The sequence below is a fragment of the Anopheles marshallii genome, chromosome 3, assembly GCF_943734725.1.
Source record: "Anopheles marshallii chromosome 3, idAnoMarsDA_429_01, whole genome shotgun sequence".
NCBI lineage: Eukaryota > Metazoa > Arthropoda > Insecta > Diptera > Culicidae > Anopheles > Anopheles marshallii.
In genome coordinates, this window is record NC_071327.1 from 55,198,408 (window position 1) to 55,218,157 (window position 19,750).

The 19,750-nt window shown below is 42.3% G+C and overlaps 5 protein-coding genes across 5 annotated transcripts; all 5 read left to right on the forward strand.

Moving 5' to 3' along the window:
• Positions 1–5,362: 5,362 nt before the first annotated feature.
• On the forward strand, positions 5,363–6,202 carry LOC128715300 (collagenase-like). The gene has a single exon (XM_053810182.1). It carries the CDS (start codon positions 5,363–5,365, stop codon positions 6,200–6,202), a length of 840 nt encoding a protein of 279 aa, XP_053666157.1.
• A 3,537-nt stretch (positions 6,203–9,739) lies between these two features.
• LOC128715307 (collagenase-like) lies at positions 9,740–10,561 on the forward strand. Its single transcript, XM_053810190.1, has one exon. The coding sequence runs from the start codon at positions 9,740–9,742 to the stop codon at positions 10,559–10,561; it is 822 nt and encodes a 273-aa protein (XP_053666165.1).
• A 1,624-nt stretch (positions 10,562–12,185) lies between these two features.
• Positions 12,186–13,004, forward strand: LOC128712851 (collagenase-like). Its single transcript, XM_053807720.1, has one exon. It carries the CDS (start codon positions 12,186–12,188, stop codon positions 13,002–13,004), a length of 819 nt encoding a protein of 272 aa, XP_053663695.1.
• A 3,407-nt stretch (positions 13,005–16,411) lies between these two features.
• Positions 16,412–17,260, forward strand: LOC128712853 (brachyurin-like). The gene has a single exon (XM_053807721.1). It carries the CDS (start codon positions 16,412–16,414, stop codon positions 17,258–17,260), a length of 849 nt encoding a protein of 282 aa, XP_053663696.1.
• A 918-nt stretch (positions 17,261–18,178) lies between these two features.
• Positions 18,179–19,000, forward strand: LOC128712854 (collagenase-like). Its single transcript, XM_053807722.1, has one exon. The coding sequence runs from the start codon at positions 18,179–18,181 to the stop codon at positions 18,998–19,000; it is 822 nt and encodes a 273-aa protein (XP_053663697.1).
• Positions 19,001–19,750: the final 750 nt, after the last annotated feature.

Consider the following 19,750-nt stretch of genomic DNA (forward strand, 5'->3'; position numbering starts at 1 on the left):
CGATACAGCTCCTTACAAATTCCTGCGTCTCTTTTTTTATGTCCAGCCAAACGAATCGTTCGGTCATCAATTTGGCTGTGGCTTTTGCTCCAGGGTGACTCAGGTCATGGACGGCGTGAAGAAGCGGTTTCCGGAAAGACTTCGTGATGTAGGGTCGAATTATTCCACCAGGGCAGTCGGCGTACAGCGATTTGTTGCTTCCTGGAATCGGTGTCTTCTGGAGGTGTAGGTCGGTTGACGTTTTCCCGCTGATTATATCGGCCAGTTCGGGATCGCTGGATTGATCTTCTGCCAGTTTTTCGAAGTCGATAGATGGTGTCACCTGTATCGTTTCGATGTGTGAAAGAAGATCGGCGGTGATATTCTCTTCTCCAGCTACGTGATGAATGTCGGTGGTAAACTGACCGATGAAGTCTAACTGGCGCACTCGTCGTGGTGAGGCGTTATCGTGTGTTTGCCGGAAAGCGTAGATTAGAGGCTTGTGATCCGTGTAGATCCGGAAGTCACGACCCTCCAACAAGTGGCGAAAATGTCGTACGGCAAGGTAAACTGCTGTCAGCTCTCGGTCGTAAGTTGAGTACTTCATCTGTGCTTTCTCAAATTTTTTCGAGAAGAATCCTAGGGGTTGGAGTTGGCCGTCGACGAGTTGGTGTAAAACGGCTCCAGCGGCGAAGTCCGAGGCGTCGGTCCAAAGCGATAGCTCTGCGTTGGGAGCGGGATGAGTCAATAGCGTGGCGTTCTGTAGTTGCTCTTTGCAGCGGTCGAATGCTTCGGTGGCTGCAGGCGTCCAAACTAGTGGTGTTTTGTCCTTCTTTTTGTTCCCCGGTGTCATCTCTAGCAGGATCCCTTGTGTTTCCAGGGCGTGTGGTAGAAAACGGCGGTAATAATTCACCATGGCGAGGAACTTTTTAAGCTCCATGATGGTGGCTGGCTGCTTCATCTCGCTAATGGCTTGCACTCGTTCGGGCAGAGGATAAATTCCTTTTGCGTTGACCAAATGACCCAGGAAAGCAATTTCACTACGGCCAAACTCGCACTTAGCCGGATTAATGGCTAACTGATGTTGCTCCAGACGCTGGAATAGCTGGCGCAGGTGGTCGTGATGTTGTTCCTCTGACGCCGATGCTACTATCATGTCGTCGATGTAGGGGAAGACGAAATCGAGACCTCGTAATACATCATGGATGAGTCGCTGGAACGTCTGCGCGGCATTCCTCAAGCCGAATGGCATCGTGGTGTACTCGAACAACCCGAAAGGGGTTGTGATTGCCGTTTTCGGGATATCTTCCGGATGTAGGGGGATTTGATGGTATGCTTTATGCAGGTCGATCTTGGAGAAAATGATCTTTCCTTGCAAATGCATCGTAAAATCCTGCAGGAAAGGTAATGGGTATCGGTCCGGGATCGTCTTTGCGTTGAGGGCACGGTAGTCTCCACATGGACGCCAAGTTCCATCGGCTTTCCTGGTCATGTGTAGTGGGCTGGCCCAGCTGCTATTTGAAGGACGGCATACTCCGAGCTGTACCAAGGACTCAAATTCCGCGCGTGCTGCAGCATACTTTTCTGGAGACAACCTTCGGGGACGTGCGAAGGTTGGTTGACCGGTAGTCTCGATGCGGTGTGTGATGTTGGTCCGTAAGAGTGTTCCAGGCGCAATCGGTACGGTCAGTGCGGGAAACTCTGTGAGTAGGTTGGCCATCGGAGAAGTTCCGTCGCAAACCTTGACGGTTGGCTCTTCTAGATTACGATCGGGCTCTCCGGGCGTCTGCAGCTTGGTAATGGCGTCCACCAGGCATCTGCGGCGAAGGTCCACCAGGAGGTGGAAATGTTGAAGGAAGTCGGCTCCAATGATGGCGGTGCCTACGTCTGCTATCACGAAGTTCCACAGGAATGCTCGTCGAAGTCCCAGGTCCAGGGTGTAAAGTGATTCTCCGTATACTTCTATGGGTGTTCTGTTGGCAGCAAACAATTTCATTGTAGATGGCTTATACGAGCAAGTACTGTGTTGGCGAGGGATTACCGAGACGTCGGCGCCGGTATCTATGAGGAAGCGTTGCTTAGTTCGTTGGTCTACTACAATAAGGCGATGGCTGGTGGTTGCCAATGAGTGGACTTCTCGCTCGTCGGATAATTGTCAGGTTGAAGGAGATGGCGTATTGTTTCCATGTCGTCGGTCTTTGAATGAGCAGGGAGCTCGGCAGTTTCGCGCCCGTTTGCCAAAGTTACGATGGTAGTAGCAAATCTCGTCCGGATTACGGGCTGGTGAGTTAGCCCAGTTACGTGGTCGAGACTGGGAGCGAGAACGAGAATGTTTCCGGCGGTAGGTTTGCCTCAGCACTTCTTCCAATCGTTGGCTTAGCTGGTTTACTTGCAGGGTCAGGCGTTCTACTTCCCCGCTCTTTACTTCCGACACGCTATGGTATGGTCCGGTCCGATGGTAAAGAGCGAATGAATCCATTACCGCGTCGGCAACCTTCACCTTCTCTTCCACATTATTCGCGGCGGCAAGAACGGCTGATTGGACGTACGGAGGCAGACGGCCGATCCACAGGTCGACCAGCGTAAGGTCCGTCATCGCTCCATTCGCTGTGCGTCGCATCTCGGCCAGTAGTTGAGATGGCTTGCGATCCCCGAGGTTCATGTCTGCTAGCAACCGATGCAGTCGACTTCGTTGTGATTTCTCGAAGTGTTGAATCAAAGCTCGCTTCGCAGCTTCGTAGCGGTCGGTACTAGGAACGTTTTCCAGAAAATGTCGTACTTCTGGGAGGATGCTGATAGGAATCTGCGTTTTGAGTATGTTGTAGCGCTTTAAGTCACTTCTCGGAGAAATGTTCCATACGTCAAACCAATTCTCTAAAGCGAAGAAAAAGGTGTGGATGTCGGCGGCGCTCAACTCGGGCGGTTTGAGCCGCATGGCGTTCATCGTCTGAACTTCAGAATCCTGCATCTCGGTAGTTGCGTCGTGCGTAGTAGATATGTCGAGCGTCCCGGGCGGCGTAGTGAGTCCGGTAGCGGGACTGGTTACGTCGGAGTTATCGTTCCTGGTTACTTTATTGTTTGGGCTATGCAACATAGCGGCCACGATCCTCCTTCGCTTGTAGCGTAAACACGGATGTTTGAATCAGCGTTTGATGATCGTCACAGTCCCGATGTGGGATGTAGCGCGGTGGTGTGGAACGGGGTGCACGTACGAGTCGACGTAGTACCTAACAGTGTTGGTACGAGACGTCGCGGGTCCGGGCCGGGGTGGTACGCTATAGCCAGGAAAGAATCGGATGGTTCCTCGCTGCTCCCGTTGATCCTCGGTGTTGGTATGGTGGTTCCAACGAGGGCCTTCTTGAAGGCGGGTTGTGGAAGGAATCACGTCGGGGTCACCAGTTTTAGGAGTTGTCCAACCGAAGTTGGGTCCTATTTTTATTCTTCCTTCCAACTGCTGGGAGTTAGGTTCCAGACAACTTTGCTTCCCTACTTTACGATTACTGGCAGAAGGATTTTCTTGTCGAATATCGGAGCGATTACTCGCAGAAGGTCTTCCTCGTCGGGGGCCGGAGCGATAACTCGCAGAAGGTCTTCTTCGTCGGAGACCGGAGCGATAACTAACTTTTCGTTCGGACATGCCACCGCTTTTATATTGTGCTGGCCATGTCTCGAACTTTCCTGTCTCCTTTCGTGTTCGATCCTGTCTGTTTTTTCGTTTGTTCGAGTATTCCTTCGTTCCTCTCCTACAAACAAGGATCTTATTGTTCTAGCTTTTACCGGTTGCTAGTTTGGGTTTACCTAGGAACAAAGGACTGATTGTGTTCGTCGTGTCCAGGCAAAACTTCCCAACTAGCAATTTGTTTAGTACCCTCATTTTTGCCTAGGTGGCGCTATTTTGTGTCTTGGCTATTTGCGATGCTCTGGTCGCCACACATTTGCAAAAGCAATTTAATTCATTTTTGAAGAGATCCTACAACCGTATTCGACGTACATTATATGGATGGAATGTGACATTAAGCAACTGGCGAGCGGAATATATTCTGACCCGTAGAAACCAACAGCGTGGCAGATCGGATGAACCTAGGGAGGTCCGGAGGACAACCTACATAAAAGACAGATCTGATCATATATGTCGGATTTTCGGACGATTTTTTAGCACAATTTTAACAAGCACGGTTATTTCACTTACACTTGTTCAAATTTATTGCCGCTTGTGTTCTGAGTCCGAATAAAAAGAGACGCTTCGTCTCGAACCCGCTCGTATATATAGATTGCGATCGCTATCGCCACCTACCGGAATCAACCGCTACTTCCCTGACGTACAGGGGTGTCAAACTGCTTTGACAATAAGAGAGCGACTAAAAAGAGCTACTCCATGCTACTTAGTGAGGAGATCGCTTTAAATCCATGGCGCTGCAAATAAAGCAACAATCTAAAGAAGGAACCTGTGATCAATCACATGAATGATGTCTTCAAGGGCTTAAACAGATCATAGAGCATCTTTTCTTTGCTCATGACCCTCGCCACTCGGCACAGAATATAGCGTTCTGGAGACTGCTCCTACACCGATCACTATCGACCAGCTTTTGTTGGTGGCGCACAGGCTGTGCGACACAGCCTTGAATCGAACAAGGCCCCACGCGGCCAGATAGTATTCCCAACGGTAGCAACAAGTTCCCTTTTCGAATCTCGGGGTATCCTACTGGTCACATAGAGTCATTCAAGCCTGTGGGCCTGTGTGAAAATTGGTGGTTCCCCTCTATCAGTGGGCTGATATGGAGCTACCTAGACTCCGTATTATATGAGATCATCTAATATTTTTGGTAAGGGGCCACAGTGATCCATACTTGGTATAACTCTCTGGAATGCAATGTATGACGGTGTCGTTATCTTGCGCCTGCCTCCAGGAGCTTAGATTATCGGTTTTGCTGATGACATCACACTAATGTTTCCCTCGCAATACTGCGGCATTGGGCACTCATTTTATGTGAGTATGAATCGCTTATCGTCCTTCGACGTGGGATCATGAGAAGATTTTGAGCTCCTTATACAATAAAAAAAATAATATTTTGACGCACAAAAGAATCACCGATCAATCACAAGACATACGATCACTATCACGAAAAAGGTAAGAAAGTTTCTGCAAATGTTTTCTCTGTGGGTTTGCTTTGTAGATCAATTACTTGTTACCGCACACTTCTTATATTCGCCTTTGTTCAATTTACTATCAATATCAATCAATAAGATATTAGAGGCATTGATAGGCAAAAAGAATCAAACTCTGATTCCTAATCGGTTTCAGCAATTGCAATAAAAGCCAGTGGAGCTTGAGCAACAAGTACCAGTTCTTTGCAAGTCGCTGAAGTTGAAATACAGTTCGAAGATGCAGTTCTATTCGGCAGTTCTTGTTGTGATCGGTATTGTTGGGGTGTTTGCAATAGAAAGTGGTGTACATCAACTGCCAATTCAGTTGATCGGTGATCTTGAGCAGGATCTACGACCGTTAGTGGTTGATTCAAACCAGCTGTCTACGGATGGATATGACGTCTACCCTGGACAATTCCCGTACCATGCTCGGTTGTTTACTGAGCGCGAAGGTTTAGGTGGTACTGTCCTGACTGACGGGTCCCTCATCACACCGAATTACATCCTTACGAGAGCAGCGGGCAGAAATTTAACTACTTATGGATATGCAATTTTGGGTATCGGCGATGGAAGCAGCAAAGAAACTCAGCAGAAAATCAACTTCTCCCGAAATGCTACGCAGCTACATCCCATCCACGACATCGCTACAGTTCGTCTAGATCATCCTGTTACCTTCACCAAGTATGTGCAGCCAATTCGTTTGCCCAGACTATCCGACTCCCGCACGTATGAGATGATGGAAGGCACCAACGTTGGAATGAGTTACCAACGCCCTGCCCGAGAAGGACCACTGATATATTTGCGTAATCAGATAATGTCGAACGATGGTTGTAATAAGCAACATCCTTATCGATCCATACTTTCTAATGAAATTTGCACGAATGCATACGTAGGAGGAGCATTATGTGGTGAAGTGTACGGTTCTGGGTTAATCGTTGAGGATGAGAATGGGTCAACATTGGTTGGAGTTATGTCTGCAATTTATGGATGTGACCTGAACTATCCTATGATTTTTTATCGTTTATCTGAGTATCGTGAATGGATCAGTACGAACTCGGACTATGTGTTTGATTTTTAAACGAATCAACCAGTGTTTCCAAGGAGGTAAATAATTGGGATTGATATGAACAATGTTTTATAAATGAAATACAATGATAATACTGATGCATCAAACTACTTTGACTTCTATGGTGCCATGGGGGTTGTGTTGGTGTAGCATGAAATTGAATGCATGAGTGGGAATCGAATAGGAAAGAGAAGCATCTCTTTTTGTAATATTGCATTTGTACAGCGCTTTGTGCTCATTTTGTAGTGTTGTCTTAGCCGTTCAATAAAACAGACGTGGCCATAAGCTCCACTCGTAAACATCAATTGAACAACCAATTAAATACATACTTGTTAAAAATATATCACTAGTAAGTAAGGGGAGTAAGTAGTAGTAAGTGTTAAAAAAGGGTACCCCTTTCTTGTGTTCCTCGCGAAAGAAATCCCTCCTGAGGTAATCTGGCGCCTCAACAATGGTGTGAGAAATATCAGTAAATGTTATATATCCGTGCGGTTTCCTTTCCGAAACCAAAAAGCTTGTCCTACGTTTTTCGTGTTCTGTATGCGACTGTTTATTCCGTTGTCTTCCTTTTCTTAACTTTTACAATTCAGTAAACTTATCTAGGGCAATTCCGCTATCGTCTAATCCGTGAAACATTTCATGCAACCTTTCATGTAAGAAATTCAAACAAATAATTCCAACAAGTGGCTTTGGGAGAAAAAGGGAATTGTTATAGCACTGCGATAACGAATTACGTAAAAATTGGTGGTTCCCCATTGTCTGTAGGCTGATATGATTCTACCTAGACTCCGGATCAGATTAGGTTAGGGTTCATTCAATTATTACGTAACGCTGTTAGGGGGGGGGGGGGGGGGGGTTCCTTCAAACGTTACGGTTTGTTACATAGGGGGAGGGGGGGTTCAACTTTATGTTACGTTACATAGAATAAGTTGTTCAGATGGCTAAATTATTGATGATTCTATTTTTCGTCATTCATCATTGCCACTGCTGCATAGTTTCGACCTCACTGGTTGGGTCTATTTTAGTTGTGTGATTTGTATTCGCACCTTTATACATTATACATTAAGTGTAAATTTCTCTTTAAATTTAGTCTCAGATTCTTCATTTTGTATCATTATTGTTTGTATTTGTATTTGGAAAGAAGAATGGCGCCATTGTCTCGAGAATTGTCAGGCCTTGTTCTACCTCATGATCATTACGGTACCATTACGGAACCCATGATGAAAGACTTCGAACTATTGATTTGGAATTAGAGAAAAATAATTTTAAGTATGCAGGTGAAACAGCTGCAGAAATATGGAACGATATAACATTCGGTGGATTCCCCGTAGTTTCGGATTATATTGACCCAAGTTCCTCTGAGTTATCGTTTGATTCCATACTTAGCTGTGATGCAGAATGGTGTTCATCACATGTACGCACTTCACAGTACTTTTTGCAAATAGTGAAATGTACAAATCGCAAATGTTGCAGCACACCCAGAAGCAGCTATTTCGATATAATGCCAACGCAATTAATGTCTGCTCCGATTCGCATCAATCAAACTGCAGATGGGATTAAAGCCGTGTACTCAAATTTTTCCAAAACGAGTGGATCGTTTGTTTCACTCTTCCTTAATAGCTCGATTAACACTGCAAAGATCCTACCTAAATCTTTTCCATCATACAAAGAGCTGCCATATGACCTATATTGCCCTTCATTACAAAAGGCGTTACAAAGCAGAGTTTGTAAAATTTGCGAAATATATCTTGCTTCACAAGTTTTGCTGAACCAACATAACCAAATTTATTCCACAAAAGATCGGTTGTTAGAATCGTCGTCACTGTCCAAACACGACGTAAATAAAAGTAAAAAGAAGGTGATTACGATCAAGGATCAGGAGGATATATGGTTGGGTTCAGATGATGAAGATTTGGGACACGTTGTAAACGATGATGCTGTCCCAATCGTCAGCATTGACCATCATATGCAGCCACTTGGCAAAACTTGTAATCTAAAAGTAAAACGTTTAAAAATCAGTAGCTTGGTGTTTTTTTTTCAGTATTATGTTCGAAATAAAAATGGAAGTTAAAATGTCGTAGATTTTTTTTGTAAAATAAAAAAAAATTACTGGTTATTAGTGGGTGGGGGGGGGTTCATAATACTACGTAATTAAATGAGGGGGGTTCATTCCAGCGTTACGTTTTGTTACAATGGGGGGGGGAGGGGGTCCAAAATTCTCAATTTTTGCGTTACGTAATAATTGAACGGCCCCTTATCTGATTTTGGCTGGAATCATACTATAAGCCAGTTTTTTTGTAAGCGTTTTGACGTTTCCAGTCCTATCCGCTTACAGCTCACCATACAAATAACAAGCCAAGTTAAGGCTAGAAAAGAAGGATTAGATTGGTTTCCCAAAGAAAGCAGCTAACCCAAGCTCGACAAATGTCAAAAAAAAGAATTTTGCTAGCTGGTCTGAGCCAGGTGAACGATAGCTCATATACGTTAATAGTGATGGATGTTGCCGAATCGACTCTCTGACTGCTACTAATCCCCTTTTAGCTGTTCGTCATTATCTTACGACAGTCTAGTACACTAATACTAACGTAATCCCTAACTTAATCGATGTTCATGCAACCTGCAAGTTCCTGCAGCCATCTAGGCGCCAACACCAGGTTACGCCATGTTTCCCGTGTGCGAAAAATGTAAACAACTTTTTTTAACAAAAACAACTGAAAAAGGATTATTTTAATAATCATACTTTTATATTATTTCAAATGCATTGAAATAAAATTAAATTACTACACTTAAATTGATTTTTCTCAAGTTTACAGTTTACAGTTTACAGAACAGTTCAAGTTCTCAAGTTCTCAAGTCTGTAGTTTACAAAAATGATCCCTTGTGTCATTCTTCATGTTAAAATGCTATGTCCTTTACGAATCTGTACAGAATGACACAGTCTGGTACCTGATATATTTGACAGATACAGGCTAAAAGCTTAAGCTTGCTAACTCTTGGTATGATCTGCCCCAATGGCGGAAAGCCGCGGTGATCTATACTTGTTCCAACTCAGCTTAGATGATCGGTTTTGCCAATAGATTAAATAATTGGTGTTGCTGATGACATCACACTAATGTTTCCGTCGCAATACTGCGACATAGGACACTCGTTCTACTTGAGTATGAATCGCTTATCGTCCCTCGCCGGGGGATCATAAGAAGATTTTGAGCTCCTTTACAATAAAAAAAATAATATTATGACGCACAAAAGAATCACCGATCAATCAAACGACATACGATCACTATCACGAAAAAGGTAAGAAAGTTTCTGCAATTTTTTTCTCTGTGGGTTTCCTTTGCAGATTAATTACTTGTTACCGCACACTTCTTATATTCGCCTTTGTTCAATATATTATCAACATCAATCAATAAGATATTAGAGGCATTGATAGGCAAAAAGAATCAAACTCTGATTCCTAATCGGTTTCAGCAATTGCAATAAAAGCCAGTGGAGCTTGAGCAACAAGTACCAGTTCTTTGCAAGTCGGTGAAGTTGAAATACAGTTCGGAGATGCAGTTCTATTCGGCAGTTCTTGTTGTGATCGGTATTGTTGGGGTGTTTGCAATGGAAAGTGGCGTACATCAACTGCCAATTCAGATGATCGGTGATCTTGAGCAGGATCTACGACCGTTAGTGGTTGATTCAAACCAGCTGTCTACGGATGGCTATAACGTCTACCACGGCCAGTTCCCATACCATGCTCGGTTGTATATTAACCGTGAGGGTATATCTGGTACTCTGCTGACTGGCGGGTCTCTCATCACACCGAATTACATCCTAACGCTAGCAACGGCCAGAAATATAAACACTCATGGATATGCAATTTTGGGTATCGGCGATGGGAGCAGCACAGAAACGCAGCAGAAAATTAATTTCACCCAAGGTGGTTTGCAGCTACATCCCATCCACGACATCGCTACAGTTCGTCTAGATCATCCAGTTACCTTCTCCAAGTTTGTGCAGCCTATTCGTTTGCCCAGCCTATCCGACTCCCGCACGTATGAGATGATGGAAGGCACCAACGTTGGAAGTACTTCCGGACCACTGTTATATTTGCGTAATCAGATATTGTCGAACGATGATTGTCAGAAGGAACATCCTTATCGATTCATATATTCTTATCATATCTGCACGAATGCATACGTAGGAGGAGCGTTCAGTACTAGAACATACGGTTCTGGGTTGATCGTCAAGGATGAGAATGGGTTAATTCTGGTTGGAGTTACGTCTTCAATTTATGGATGTGACATGAACTATCCTACGGTTTATGAACGTGTATCTGAGCATCGTGACTGGATCAGTATGTACTCGGACTATGTGTTTGATTTTTAAACGAATCAACCAGTGTTTCCAAGGAGGTAAATAATTGGGATTGATATGAACAATGTTTTATAAATGAAATAAAATGATAGTACCGATGCATAAAACTACTTTGACTTCTATGGTGCCATGGGGGTTGTGTTGGTGTAGCATGAAATTGAATGTATGAGTGGGAATCGAATAGGAAAGAGAAGCATTTCTTTTTGTAATATTGTATTTGTACAGCGCTTTGTGCTCATTTTGTAGTGTTGTCTTAGCCGTTCAAAAAAACAGACGTAGCCATAAGCTCCACTCGTGAAAATCATACGCCAATTGAATACATACTTGTTAAAAATATATCACAACGTAAAACCAAGTAGACGGAAATGCAACTTAATTCATGAGGAAATGCTTTTAAGGCCGCAGTGACCATAGTAGGAACCTTGGTTTAACTGCGTGAAAGACGCCCTCTAAGGCTTAAACAGATCATAGAACATCTTTTCCTTGCTCGTGACCCTCCGCTCCTTGGTCCAGAATATAGCCTTTGGACGATCTTTTGGTGGAGACGGACATCTTAAAATCGGGCAAAATCCAAGGGCCAAATAATATTCCTAACGCACATTGCAGGTTACCATACGCGTACCCAGCAGTGTTCCAATATTTCCAGATTACTTTGAATCGGATAACTTTCCATAATTCTGGAATCTACAAAAGCTGGTTATTCTGCCGAATTCCTGGGTATCCTGTTTGCGATATAGAGTAATTCAGACCTGTGGGTTTAATCGACACAACACCATAATCGTTTTGGAAAACTAATTTTTCCTTCCTGATAGTTCCTGATCCGTCTCTCCTTCTTCACTTCCTTCTTCACTAATGGGCAACGAGCAGTTAGCATGGTTTGTAGAAGTAAAGGTCCCCTGTAGACGCCATCGCTGCATTCGCGGAAAAGGGGCAGAGAGCCTTTTAGAAGGAAAAGGGGTGGAAATTGTTATTGTACTGCGATAACGATTGGCGTGAAAATTGGTGGTTCCCCTTTATCAGTGGGTTGATGTGGAGCTACCTAGACTTCGTATTATATAAGTTCATCTAATATTATTGATAAGGGGCCGCAGTGATCCATACTTGGTCCAACTCTCTGGAATGCAATGTATGACGGTGTCGTTATCTTGCGCCTGCCTCCAGGAGCTTAGATTATCGGTTTTGCTGATGACATCACACTAATGTTTCCCTCGCAATACTGCGACATAGGGCACTCATTTTATGTGAGTGTGAATCGATTATCGTCCCTCGACGGGGGATCATGAGAAGATTTTGAGCTCCTTATACAATAAAAAAAATAATATTATGACGCACAAAAGAATCACCGATCAATCAAACGACATACGATCACTATCACGAAAAAGTAAGAAAGTTTCTGCAAATGTTTTCTCTGTGGGTTTGCTTTGTAGATTAATTACTTGTTACCGCACACTTCTCATATTCGCCTTTGTTCAATATATTATCAACATCAATCAATAAGATATTAGAGGCGTTGATAGGCAAAAAGAATCAAACTCTGATTCCTAATCGGTTTCAGCAATTGCAATAAAAGCCAGTGGAGCTTGAGCAACAAGTACCAGTTCTTTGCAAGTCGGTGAAGTTGAAATACAGCTCGGAGATGCAGTTCTATTCGGCAGTTCTTGTTGTGATCGGTATTGTTGGGGTGTTTGCAATGGAAAGTGGTGTACATCAACTGCCAATTCAGATGATCGGTGATCTTGAGCAGGATCTACGACCGTTAGTGGTTGATTCAAACCAGCTGTCTACGGATGGCTATAACGCCTACCCCGGCCAGTTCCCGTACTATGCTCGGTTGTTTACTATGTTCGATGGTGCAGGTGGTATCCTGAATATAGGGTCTCTCATCACACCGAATTACATCCTAACGCTTACGCCTAGCAGAAATTTAAACACTCAAGGATATGCAATTTTGGGTATCGGCGATGGTAGCAGCACAGAAACGCAGCAGCGTATCAACTACTCCCAAGGTGGTTTGCAGCTACATCCCATCCACGACATCGCTACAGTTCGTCTAGATCATCCAGTTACCTTCACCAAGTATGTGCAGCCAATTCGTTTGCCCAGCCTATCCGACTCCCGCACGTATGAGATGATGGAAGGTACAATCGTTTCAGGATACCTTGAAACAATTAGATATTTGCGTAATCAGATAATGTCGAACGATGATTGTCAGAAGGTACATCCTGATCGAGTTATTCATTCTAACCATATTTGCACGAATGCATACGTAGGAGGGTCATTTTGTAGCTCAGTGTTCGGTTCTGGATTGATGGTTGAGGATGAGAATGGGCCAGTGCTGGTTGGAGCTCTGTTTTCTTATAACCTATGTGAACAGACCTATCCGGTGGTTTATGAACGTTTATCTGAGCATCGTGACTGGATCAGTATGAACTCGGACTATGTGTTTGATTTTTAAACGAATCAACCAGTGTTTGCTAGCCGGTAAATAATAGGGATTGATTGGAACAATGGGTTTAAATGAAATAAAATAATAATACTGAAGCATGAAACCGATTCGTTTGCCTGGATTATATGATTGCCGTACGAATGAGGTAATGGAGGATAATGGAGGAAATCGCTAAATATATGGCTGTACGTTGGGTTACCTTTGGAGTCAGATACAATGTCGTATGCTGTCGTGTCATGTATGTTGTCGTTTATTTGACTATTACACGAATAACAAACTCTTTATTTTGGAAATAATAAAATCGAAATGATATGGCCTGTTTCGGAAGCATAATAAATTGATCGTTAGATGCGTGAAATAACTTTAACGAAACTCTGTTTTTTTTTATCATAAATGCGAAACAAATCAAACCTCAAGGATCTCATAGCACTGCAAGCTAAACCATCGTTATATTATCACATTAAATATATTGGGTTGAGTGTTACGAACACAGTTACAATTCAATTAGCACTCTTTGTGCAAAGTGAAATTATGTAAAAATCTCTTGCATGGCTAGAAAGTTTCTGCCCTTCTTTACAGGGTTTAACAAGCCACTTTGCCGTGTGAATGGCATACTTCGCCGGTCTTCAAATGTATTTAATTTCCTAGGATGTATTTCTTCACGTTCATTCCGTTTACATGTCATTCGGATTCGGTTTGACACATGTGCATATAACACACACACAAACATGAACATATTCCGTTCGGAAGCGTTTGTGATGTGTAGTGGTGTACTTTCCCCCAAAAATCGTTCGCGAGCCTATTTATCACTCCACACTTCTTGGCCACTTTGCTGATGACCCAGTCTATGTGAGCGTGGAACACCAACTTGTAATCTAAAATAATCCGCTAGTACTAAACCTGTCGGGTTCTCTCGATTCTTTCCGTATTGATAACGATGGATGAGGATTGTCCAGTCCACCAGTACGCATTACCATGTAACTGGTCTTTTTAATGTTAAAAGCTAGCAGTTTATAGTTTAGCCAAATATCTAGAGCGTTTAAATCGAGATCAATGAGAGACTCTGCTTGTTTGATGTCCTTGTACGAGATAAACATAACAGTATCGTCTGCAAAAAGAGTAATCTCACAAGACTACAAAACCTGTTTCATGTCATTGATATACATGACGAACAAAATTGGTCCAAGAACACTTCCTTGCGGAACTCCAAGTGTGTTTTTTATAGTCTCTGATTTAGAGTTTCCAAAAAAATATTCGCTAAGCTAAACTATATATGACATCGCTAAATCTCGAAATCATCGAAAAAATCTAGTAATCAATAACTTTGAGCACGTAGCAATATGTTGCACTAGGTTTAACGCAACACAAAACAGAGTTTACTGAACTGCACTTGTTTACAGACACCAATCAGTGATTGGTATTCCAACAACCCTGGCATTCCAATCTGGTCCTGGTCGCATTTAGTCAGTTCACAGTCACCAAGCTATATTCATCTTTTGTCGTCAATTTTTACATTTGAGCAACGTTCGACGAATACGCAAACTGTCAAGTTCGTTCAGTGTGAAAGCGCTATTATTTTATACAGCATCAAGTGCACCATCAGGTAAACACCTGGATGTATCTGGATAACAACGATGCAATGGTTTTCATTGATAAAATGTCAACAGCTGGTAGAAATGGAAACAGCTGGTAGATGGTAGCAATTCGTTAGAGTGACCAAAAATCAAACCAAATGTGACCAAAAATTCAAAATTTTCTTAATTCCTTTTCCGCTTTGTGTTGTGCAAATTTTTTATTACTCTGTCCACAAAAACCTCGTGATCTCGTTTGGTCGTTCTACCAACATGTTCCTTTGGCGATATACAATTTGTGGAATCGGCATAAATCGTGTTTCAACCATCAAGGATCTCGGAGTGTGACTTGACACGAAACTAACGTTTAACGATCATTTGGAGTTTATTCTTGGCTAACCGCAAAGCCAACGGTATGTTGGGGCTAATTACTCGTTTTTTGTCAAATGTCCGTGAGCTTTATGTTTGAAGGCGTTGTATTGTTGCTGGGTGTGTTCGATCCTCGAATATGCTTGCGTTGTTTGGTCACCGTTTCAGTTACTGCGATTGTTAGGATTGAGCGGGTTCAGCGCAAATTCACGCGTCTTGCCACTCGTCGGTTCCTTTCTGGTTACCAGTCTGCGGCAATTCCCTCCTATCTTCATCGCTGTCGCTTATTAGGCCTTGAACCCCAACAACCCCGGCATTCCAATTCCCACGCGATTTTCATCGCTGGATTTTTGTCCAACACTGTTGATGCTCCTTTCCTTCTTTCACGCATTTCTTTATATGCTCCTTCCCGTTCCCTGCGTGTTAGACCTCCTCTATACCTCCTCTATATAAGACTCTCCTCCTTCCAACCAGGCTCACGCGTTATGGCCAGAATGATCCTTTCCTTAGAGCGCAAGTTGCATTTAACAACTCCCAGCATCTGTTTGACTATCATGTCCCGTTTTCAATTTTTTGCACCCTCTCTCTCTCTATCTCTTATCCTTCCCTTAATGTTAGTTATTAAGTCACATTGTTAAGCCTCTAAGGCAGACTTATGTTTTTTTTAATAAATAAATAAAAAAGAATACAACTATGTAACTTTAAAGTATAAACGATTTTACTCCCGGATTCGATTTATGCGGAAATTCAAAATACGTAGATCTTTTCCGGCTTATTGCGGTCCGCTATAATAACGTATCTCGGGGATTGCTTGTATATAAAATTTTCCGTCTCCTAACGGCCACAATCTTCCTACCTATGTTGACTACGCACACCGTTCCATCCTGGCATCATTCCGTACGACGTTTTATCTACCATAATCTTCGGGATCGAGTGCTATAATCATATTTCTTTGTCACCACGTGCTTACTACTACATTGCAGCGTTGTATTTGCAACACCTTGTATAGCAAGTTCCATTTTCACCACGTAACAAAATGGTGTGCAATTTGGGGTCTGTATTGAACGACATGTAATAAACGTCTCGTAGCTGAAGTGTCATTCAGTCATTCATACAAGAGATATACTACGTACAAAACCATTACTGTTATCACAATACAAAGAAAAAAGAAGCAGATGATAATAATTTTCGTAGCCGGATAAGAAACTTTTTTTTATCGTTGTTTACCAAAAAATCAATAGATTGTATTTGAAGCACTGATAAGAAAACTGCGATAGAATGTGAAATCTATGATTTCGCTTTGCTATTAAGAGTGACTTATCATTTCTTATCGGCAATTGGCTTACGGTACACATTTAACTTCGTAGCACAGCTAACACATGAATTCGGACCAGTAGATTATGGGGTACCTGACTAAGTGGACCAATTGAAAATATTTATTGTGAGATTCGGTGAAACTCGAAATACAGTTCGAACATGCAGTTGCATACGTTGTTAGTCGCGTTTTGTAATCTTGTAAAGGCTGCAGAAGGAAGTGACGTGCACGAGTTTCCACCTACCACAATCGAGAACTTTAGCCAAAATCCAACACGGTTAGAAGATGACGCTGAAAACCCACAGACTACGGAGATATCAATCAACCTTTCTACGAATGGATACGTTGCTTACCCTGGACAATTCCCGTACTACGCGCAATTGTTAATAAAAAATGGTGTTCAATCAGTTACTACCATTTCTACCGGATCCCTCATCACACCGGATCACATTCTGACGGTTGCGCAAGGCTTGCGAAAGCCCAAAACTCATGGGTTTGCAGTTTTGGGTAACGACGACGGAAGTGACACAACAATGCAGCAGCGTATCAACTTCACGCAAAGTGGTGTACGGTATCATCCGGAGCACGATATTGCAACCATTCGTTTGGATCATTCGGTAACCTTTACCAAGTTTGTGCAACCGATTCGTTTGCCTAGACTATCCGACTCTCGCACGTATGAAATGATGGAGGGTATAAACGTCCGAGGGTATACGACAACGTCGAGATATATACGCAATCAGATAATGTCGAACGACGATTGCCTAAAGCAACATCCTCAAATGGACATTTCTTCATACCATATTTGTACGAATACTTACTTTGGAGGTGCTTTCTGTAACAGAGCGTACGGTTCTGGGTTGATCGTTGATGGAGAGAAAGAACGAATACTGATCGGTATTACTATTTTGGCTTCATTGTGCAATGTGAACTATCCAATAGTTTATTTACGTGTTTCGGAGTTTCGCGATTGGATTAGTACGAACTCGGATTATGTGTTTGATGCTTAGGAAATTTGAAATGGTTCTGTTAGTAAGTAATCATGCTGGTATGACGGATGTTTTTTTCGTTAGACTTATTTTACCACATAGCAGGATATTAAGTTACAATTATTAACTACGGTCCGGTTGGGATTTCGTCTCGGTCTTGTCGTGTAAAGATCGGCGCCACTACCAATACACTACCGAAACGCACCGGAATTATGAATTATGTATTGTAAACAAAATATCGCGTAATATAAAAACTAACGTATGATAGAACTAATTAACGTATAATAAAAAAATACATTATACAGTTTTAATCAGAAATCATTACAATTGTGAAAGCATTTTTAAATTTAAATTCGGCTGACAAATAATGTTCCAAGGGCCCATTAACTCCCGCTGGGTTAACGAGTGCTTTTAGCGAGCCAAATTGCATACTTTCAGGCGTAATTCCAATAACTGAATCATCCTTATACGGACCGGCAAGTTTCTTCACGTATTTATGACAGGCTTTTTATGGCAAGTAATTACAAAGACGAACTTATCTAAGTTGTTGCTCGGTTTTTATCAAGCAATGGCATGTAAAATTTGTCTGATTGCTATAGAATCAATCAGCTGTAAATAAACTACGCGATGAACATGAGAAAAAAAAATCACCAAAGTAGAACAATAAAGTGTGAGATATTATGATATAATAAGGAGCTGATAAGAATATCACACTGAGACATACTCGGAAACATATGTTTTTATGGGAACATGAAACGAATAATGTTTGTCCATGCTTGTCTTCCCTTATCAGCTACTGACTGCCAGTACACTTGTTGTTTCTTAATAGATCGGACCACTGAGATATAAGCTTGTTGAGCCAGAGTAACATCTGCCAGTCCTTTGCGAATCGGTAGAGTTGAATCGGGTTACATACTGTTCGGGACATACAGTTCGAGAATGCTGTTCTTTTCGACAGTTCTTGTTGTGTTCGGTATTGTTTCAGTGTCTCCAATAAAAAATATCGTGCAACAATTACCGATGAAATTGATAGAGAACCTTGGCCAGGATGTACAACCCATAGTAGAAGCCTCGAACAACCTTTCTACGGATGGATACCTTGCCTACCCTGGACAATTCCCGTACCATGCTCGGTTGTTTGTCAACCGTGATGGAGTAGCTGGTATTATCTTGATTGACGGTTCTCTCATCACACCGAATTACATCCTTACGAGAGCAAATACCAGAAACAGAAGCACTTATGGGTATGCAATTTTGGGTATCGATGATGGAAGCCGCCCAGAAACGCAGCAGCAAATCAACTTCACCCAAGGTGGTATGCAGATACATCCCATCCACGACATCGCTACAGTTCGTCTAGATCATCCAGTTACCTTCACGAAGTTTGTGCAGCCTATTCGTTTGCCCAGACTATTCGACTCTCGCACGTATGAGATGATGGAAGGCACCAACGTTGGAGAACTGGTCGGACTATTGAGATATGTTCGGAATCAGGTTATATCGAACGAAGTCTGCAATGAGCAACATCCTCTTGCATACATTTCTTCATACCATATTTGTACGAACGCATATGTAGGAGGGGCATTCTGCAGCAGATCACATGGGTCTGGATTGATCATTGAGGATGAGACAATTCCTATACTAGTTGGAGTTACAACTTTAATGTACAAGTGTTCTGTAAACTATCCAGTAGCATATTTACGTGTTTCAGAGTTTCGCGACTGGATCAGTATGAACTCGGACTATGTGTTTGATGCTTAAGCAAGTTGAAAAGCTTCCGTTAAGACAAAACACGTTGGAATGATGTATTGTAAAAAAATGGGATGGTCGTGAATGTTTTAATAAACTTTTTCAATGTGTAAAACTACAATGTTTCATTTTTTGTTTATAAAATAAATCATTATTATTAAGAATTCATAACTAATTTTTAATCCTACCAACAAATAACGTTCGCAGTGCCCACTTAGTCCCGATAGGTTTTTGCGAGCGAAATTGCATACTTTCAGGCGTTAAAGTTTGGACCACTGAGACTTGGACCAAACGTTTGGAAACGTCGTGGACACCCGTCATATTTGAGTTATCAGATATTGTTGAACGATATTTGTCAGAAGCAACATTCTGATGGCTCAAATTGTTCGAATCATATTTGCACAAATGTTTACGTAGGAGGAGCGTTCTATGCGAAAGTGTACGGTTACAGTTTCGTCTTCAATTCATGTATCTGAGCATCGTGAATAGATCTGGATGAACTCGGATTATGTGATTGATGATTAGGTGATGTCACTTAAAATACATAGTACTTTGCATTGGAATTAGACCAAACACATAGACCAACTAGCATACATTACTACTAAGTCGATTATTACTAAGCCACAAGATGTCTTTGTTGGATATTCTAGTTACAGTTTGAATATTATACAACTATTTTTTTTTTAAAAGTCTGAGTTCTAGTTTTACAAGACGTATTCAAAGAAAAAGCAAAATGTTTCAAAGAATTATTTTGTATCATTT